Genomic DNA, 6907 nt, shown 5'->3' with positions numbered 1-6907 from the left:
CTCCCTCTCTCTCTCTCTCCCTCCCTCCCTTCCTCTCTCTCTCTCTCTCTTTCTCTCTCTCTCTCTCTCTCTCTCTCTCTCTCTCTCTCTCTCTCATACACACATGCACACAGAGTTATACACACTCACCACACACACACACACACACACACACACACACACACACACACACACCCCTCTCCCTCTCCTTCCCATTCAGTCTTCTTCCTGATCTCTGTATCTTATTCCAAAAGGCATAGGAAATATCTTCTGGAGGCCTTCACGTTTATTTACAATCTACATTCCTTAGATTTTGTCTTATTGGAGGAAAGACAATCTATTTGAGTAGTTGAAAGATATACAGAGAACATCCACAAAAATCAGCATATGTACTTCCTTTCCCTACCAACTCCACACACCATTATTTATGTTTTTCTATTTCATTAAGAAACATAGAATAGTATAGAGAATAAGAATTCTCTTTTCTTCTCAGTCTTATCTCCCATCCCCCTTCCACAAATGACTGATTTTTATGCATGAGATAATGGATGAGCCTTGGGTGACCTGTTTTTTTCCCCCCCTTTTTTTTCTTGCGGTAAAATTGTATTGAAGAAAGAGGGCACTAGTGTACAGCCCATAGTCTATCATTACCATCCGACTGGATTTGTGCTAAAGCTTCTGTGAACGGGAGAGGTGCCACTGTCTGCTTTGAGCAAGGAAGAACAGCACTGTCTCCTAGATTCAGGTAAGGCTCAAGTTTAAATATGCCAAATATGTCATGGTTGATCTATAATATAGTAGTTAAAAGCTGTCTCCATGTGGCAGGCACAATTCTAATGTCTTTGATTTTCTGCTTGGTAGTAGATGCATGTTTATTTATTTTGGTCATGAAATCAGGAGAAGCATTGAGACCCACTGGTTCCTTAGAATCATCTTCTTGCTTTTTCCTGCACTCGCTTCCCTCCTTTTCTTTATCTCCCCACTCCCATAACCCCTTTTATTTCCTACTTTCTCCTTAAGGAGAAAGAGACCCACTAAGGATAGCAGTGGGAGCCAACTTCAGCTCCGCTTGCTACTGAGAGTCTGTGACTCTATCTCCAAACCCATCCCCACTCAGACTCTCCCCAAATTGGTTCAAAAGGAGCAAGAGAAGCCTCAGTGAAATTGGGAAGAGAGAGGAAAGGTGATGAGGTAACGGTGTATGTGTGTGTGTGTGTGTGTGTGTGTGTGTGTGTGTGTGTGTGTGTGTGTGTGTGTGTGTCCGTGCCACTGCTGCTTTCTGGCGGTGGTGATGGGGGTGAAGAACACAGGCGAGGAAGTTGAAGGAGAGGAGAAGTGCACAGGGTTAATTCATTCTCTGAGTCCTGGTGACTGCAGGGAAAAGGTTGAAGCTGCTCAGTGCGCTGTCCAGTGTTCTGAAAGCAGCGGTAGGGTGCCGCTCTCCCACCAATGAATGCAACAGGAAACTATTGCTTTCTCCCTCTTATTTAAACTCTGCTGAACAAAACAGTCTCGACTAAGGTATGTACAAGATTTCCTCTGTCCCTTCTCTCAACTGCGCTAAACTATTTAATCTCTTCTAATCAGCCGAATCATCTTCACCTCTTCTTCCCTCAAAATCTAGTGAAAGGCTGGCTTCTCAGGAAAAGAAAAAACCAAAACACGATGACTTTCCCAGGCGTTGCCTTAGTAACTAATAAGGATTTTCCCCAAGCTTAAATTCCACACTTGGATTTAATCTTTATCCTTTTTTCTCCCTCAGTTAAAATAAGTTTATGTAAATGGTACATCCACTTCTCTCTTTGACCTTAAAAAAAGTGTTTCAATTTACTTAGAAGAGTTTCCAAATTTTCTCTCCTGAAAAAGTTGGTTTTCTTGAAATCAGAGTGAGAATAGGAAGGTGAACATAGCAACTAGTAGAAACTTCTGGATTGGACCACCTGGCAGGAAGAGGCATAAACAAAGACAACACCTTGAAAACGTTTTTTGTTTGGGCCAGTAGGAGACACAGAGTGAAAGGGTGAAAGTCAACCTTGAGACTAGATAGATATGTCTATAAATCAGGCAAGACTGTATAGAACACTGGATAAGGATAACATTTCTATAGCTGTCCTTGAGATGGCCTGTAAAATTTCCCTCTGGTTGATACTGACATTTACCAAAATGAAAGGATTGAGAAATGATTAACATTCACTGACCTTTTCTTCTAATCACAGTGTTTTTGTTTCTATTCTTACCATACCCCTCCCCTCACTCTCTAGTAAAGTACAACTCCTGGCCACAATGACTCCAACTATGCCATCAATGCATTTACTTTGAGCCACCTCTGGAGAAGAAAGGTTCACATTTGTCTGAAAACGCCTCCAGTGAGTGGAGGTGGTGGTTGTGGAGGACGAGGAAGAAAAAGAGGAAGAAGAGGTGGGACGAAACTGTGGCTATTGCTGTATAGGAGACACTTAGGGGAGAGGTAACCAAGAAGAGAGAGAAAGGGGAACGAGAGACATCTCTGTATCCCCCACAATGTTCAGGAAAGAAGAGTCTATCAAATTGTTCACCTGGATGTGTATGGCATCGTGCAATAAGATGATTGGGATGTTGTTGATGCTTTTCCCAGCTATCTTCTTGGAGATGACTCTTCTGCCAAGGAGCCCTGGCAGGAATGTATTGTTGGTTGGGGGCTCCTCTCAGCGATCAGTGGCTAGAATGGATGGGGATGTCATTATTGGAGCTCTCTTCTCTGTTCATCATCAGCCACCAGCAGAAAAGGTGCCTGAGAGGAAGTGTGGGGAGATAAGGGAGCAGTATGGCATCCAGAGAGTGGAGGCCATGTTTCACACATTGGATAAAATTAACTCTGATCCCATTCTGCTGCCCAACATCACTCTGGGCAGTGAGATTAGGGATTCCTGCTGGCATTCATCTGTTGCACTGGAGCAGAGTATTGAGTTCATTAGAGATTCTCTGATTTCTATTCGTGATGACAAGGATGGTACCAATCGATGCCTGCCTGACAACCAATCTCACCACCCTGGCCGGACTAAAAAGCCCATTGCAGGTGTGATTGGTCCTGGTTCCAGCTCAGTGGCCATACAAGTTCAGAATTTACTTCAGCTCTTTGACATCCCCCAGATTGCTTATTCAGCCACAAGCATTGACCTGAGTGACAAAACTTTGTACAAATATTTCTTGAGGGTAGTTCCTTCAGACACGTTGCAAGCCAGGGCTATGCTTGACATAGTCAAACGTTACAATTGGACCTATGTCTCCGCTGTCCACACAGAAGGTAGGGATTGCATTTGGAAAAGAAATGTACTGGGAATGCAAGGGCACTAATGGAATATGGTCCAGAAATTGGTATCCAATCCCTTTCTTAACAGCTATCTTGGATAATACCTTCCCCCCCTTCTAATACCCATTCATCAAGGAAGGCAGGCAGGGCACACACACTCCCTCCCTTCTCCTTTAATGAACTAAATATCATTTTCCTGTGGGGTAGTGGTTATTAAAAAGCAACTAAACTCTTTAGGCAATTATTCCTGCAGTATGTAAAGTTATGTAACAAATCCTCAGCCCTTTCTGTAGTTGTAGGGGTGGTTTGCAAGACATTGTTTCACTCTCAGATAATTAGCTAAAATTACATATCTGAAGGATGTGTTTTTCAAAAAGAAAACATTGACCCATGAATTGGACTTGAAAGCTTCAGCTGCCTTGAACAACTGAAGCTGTTTTCCTGCCCCCATCACCACTGTTCCCATGGCACAAACTTATTTAGATATGTAGGAGTAAGACTGTCTCCTCCATCAACCAGTCAGATCCCTATGCTGTTAATTCTCATACTTTCAAAATATCTCCTCAGAAGACTCTACATAAAATGAAAAATGCTTTGCTGATATAAATATCAGGGTGTTATTTAAAAATTTAAAAGGAAGATAATAACCAGAAGGTAACACCTTTATTTTTTCCCACAGACTTAGAGGCTTGCACTAGCAAAATAATTGGTTTTATTAGATATTTTTCATACTCTATATGTCTCTGCCTATACACAACTATTGTAGGTCAGATGTGGAAGGTATCTTAAAGATCATCTAGTCCAACCCTTCTTTTATAGATGAAGAGACTTGGGTCCACAAACACTAAATTAACCATGTTTGGGATGGCACAATGCATATACAGGTATATGGAAATGAATCTTTGGTAGATTGTTGGAATTTAATTCTTAAAATCAGACACTAGTAAAAAGAAATTAAATGATAAAGGCAGTATGTCTTTAAGTTATATAGGCCCAATGGTTGTTATATAATCATCAATATAATACCAAGCAATATTAAATGACTTTTTAATATATTGATTGGAGAAATCAACAAGTTTGATTAAATGGAGCAGCTGTAAGGTCAATTTCAATAAAAATGAATAGCTCCATTTCTAATGGCACTAGTGCTTTCACCACAAACATACACAATCTCTCCCCCACTCTCTTCACACATAATTATATGCATATGTATAATTATCTATTTATATATACACACACATACATATATGTGTGGGTGATGATCTATGTTATTATTCAGTCTTTATGGAAGATACTTTGATCTGCATTATTGTGACCTTTTACCAACTCATTTTTGTGAATCTTAATTTTTAAAAAAATATAACTCCACATCTCATATTTATCTGAGATGCAAACATCTAAGCCTCATCTCAAATATATGTCTTTTGTGCTCTTTGTTAATATTTCACATAATTTCCTTTGGTACTTAATTAAATAATCCAAAAGCACATGTTACAAATATATACACTATAGTTGAACAAAAGAAAACTTCCATACAGGAAAATGGTAAAATCTAGGGTGAATGGGATTAATTCACTGCATTTAAATATTAAGTAGGCCGTTTTCCAGTGAGCATGTCCATAGATCATTAATATTTGGAATTCTGTATTTTCTTAGAGGGAAAAATTAAACCATTATTGTGGGCTAGTGTGATTTTTTCCATGTAACCTTAATAGGATAATTTCCATTTGTTTTCAGGGAAGGGAATGAAGAATGAACTTTCTATTTGTTTCTCAGTGGAATCATTCTGTCAAAGAATGTCTGTACTTGAGTGCTATGTGACACCCAGAATTATGTGTTTGGAAAAATGGCCTGGAACCAGGTCTGTTAATTTTGTTCAGAAAGGGCTCATATTAAATTCCCATTGTTGCTTGAGTTTGGATTTGTTTGGTGTCTTTCTGTTTGTGACTTGCAATGCCAGGGAGGACTTCTAAAAATAACTGCATTAACCATTTGAGACTGTGCTATGTGAATAACTCCACATCATACTTGATGTGGCTTTTTGTTTCATTGTGAAGAGTTTATACCAATACTGCCATGCCTACTTATATATAATTTCTTACTCTTTCTCAAAGTAAGTTGTTTCTTCTTCTGCTGACCTATCCAGCCCAGGAATTGAAATTGCCTTTATTTTCTTTTAGATGTAGAGCATTCTCTCTGCCTATGCCCCAGATGCAAGGCCAGTCTTTCCAGTGTGCTTCTTCCTTGTTGTTCAGGGATCTACACGAGATTAGAGAGAAGTATAGTTTCCTCAGTCATTGAGTCCTCCTAAATCTTTGTCTAGGCTGACTATGACATCTACTCTATAATGTCAGTGTGGCTTGTTAGAAAGCAACTAAAAGCACACATTAGTTTTGTCCGTGTCACTCAAGGAAATTCACTGGGAATGTCTTTTGAATTTATGGGATATTAATAGTCTTAAGGGTGGGATTTCTGGGATGTATCAATGACCTCTTCTTCTCCCCTCTCCAATCACTTACTTCCTCAAATTCTTCTTCTATTACAGATTTCTTTTCAATATTCTCTATTTTGGTAAATCTAGAGAATATGCCTAACAGCAAACAAATGCAGAGTTTAGTAATTAGCTTAGAGAAATGTCTCAACCCCTTCCCTACCTCCATCCTAAAGCTAATTGGTTGATTTTTAAAATCCTGGGTGGGTTCTCTGAATACTTAAGATTTTTCATATTCTTTCTTTTTTTTTCTTTTTTACTAATTACATTTCATCATAAACTCTGAAGTACTTTGTATTGGGGTTTATATTGTTTATTAATTTCTATCTTACCTTTTTTTGCTGCCCTTTGTGATGCTCCTATATTTGAATTATACTACCAGCCTCTATTCTTACCATAGTAGAGAACTATCAACATAGATATGGCTTTCCCCATAGCACTTCACCTATTTCTGAATAGATATATATAATATGAGCTTGCAACTAACAATCTGGCTAATAATTTAAAACTATTTTAAAAACAATAATGTAGCAAGAATAGGAAGAAAAACACTTTGAATTTCAACATTTCAAATTTTTATTTTTTGAGATGTTTTTCATGTGAATTTTAAATTTCATTTTATTTTTCAACTACTAAAGATTTATTTTATCTTCTCCCCATCTCCCAGTTTAAAAAAAAGAAGAAAAAGAAAATTCTTGTAACAAATATGGATAGCCTAGCAAAACAAATTCTCACAGTTATCTATGTTCAAAAATATGCGTCTCATTCTATATCTTGAATCCAATCTCTCTCTCTGTTTCAGGAGGTTGGTACCATAGATCATTAGTTCTCTAGAACCAGGGTTGTTCATTGCATTGATCAAAGATTGCCATGTCTTCCAAAGTTATTTATCTTTGCAATTTTTTTATTGCATAAATAATTGTATAAATTATTTTTCTGTTTCTGCTTGTTTCACTCTGAATCATATAAACCTTTCCAGGTTTCTCTGAACCCATTCCTTTCATTATTTATTATAGCGCAATAGTATTCTATCACTTTAATTTACCATAATTTGTTATACAATAATTTTAAGCATGTACTATGTTCAAGGTACTAGACCACATGCTGGGGAATATAAGGATGAAACAAGAGGTAGTAAGCAGAATGGC

General features: G+C 38.2%; 1 protein-coding gene across 1 annotated transcript in view; it reads left to right on the top strand.

The window, feature by feature from the left end:
- Positions 1–214: 214 nt before the first annotated feature.
- Positions 215–6907, top strand: part of GRM1 (glutamate metabotropic receptor 1) — a 416528-nt gene continuing 409835 nt past the window's right edge. Inside the window, 2 exon segments of the mRNA XM_020986558.2 lie at positions 215–724; positions 2241–3262. Of these exon segments, the coding sequence (XP_020842217.1) occupies positions 2500–3262 (763 nt within the window). The 5' untranslated portion in view covers positions 215–724; positions 2241–2499.

Source organism: Phascolarctos cinereus, unplaced genomic scaffold, assembly GCF_003287225.1.
Source record: "Phascolarctos cinereus isolate Bilbo 61053 unplaced genomic scaffold, phaCin_HiC Scaffold_5;HRSCAF=322, whole genome shotgun sequence".
Lineage (NCBI taxonomy): Eukaryota > Metazoa > Chordata > Mammalia > Diprotodontia > Phascolarctidae > Phascolarctos > Phascolarctos cinereus.
The sequence above is the reverse complement of the archived record's forward strand: the minus strand, read 5'-3'. Positions and strand labels throughout refer to the sequence as shown.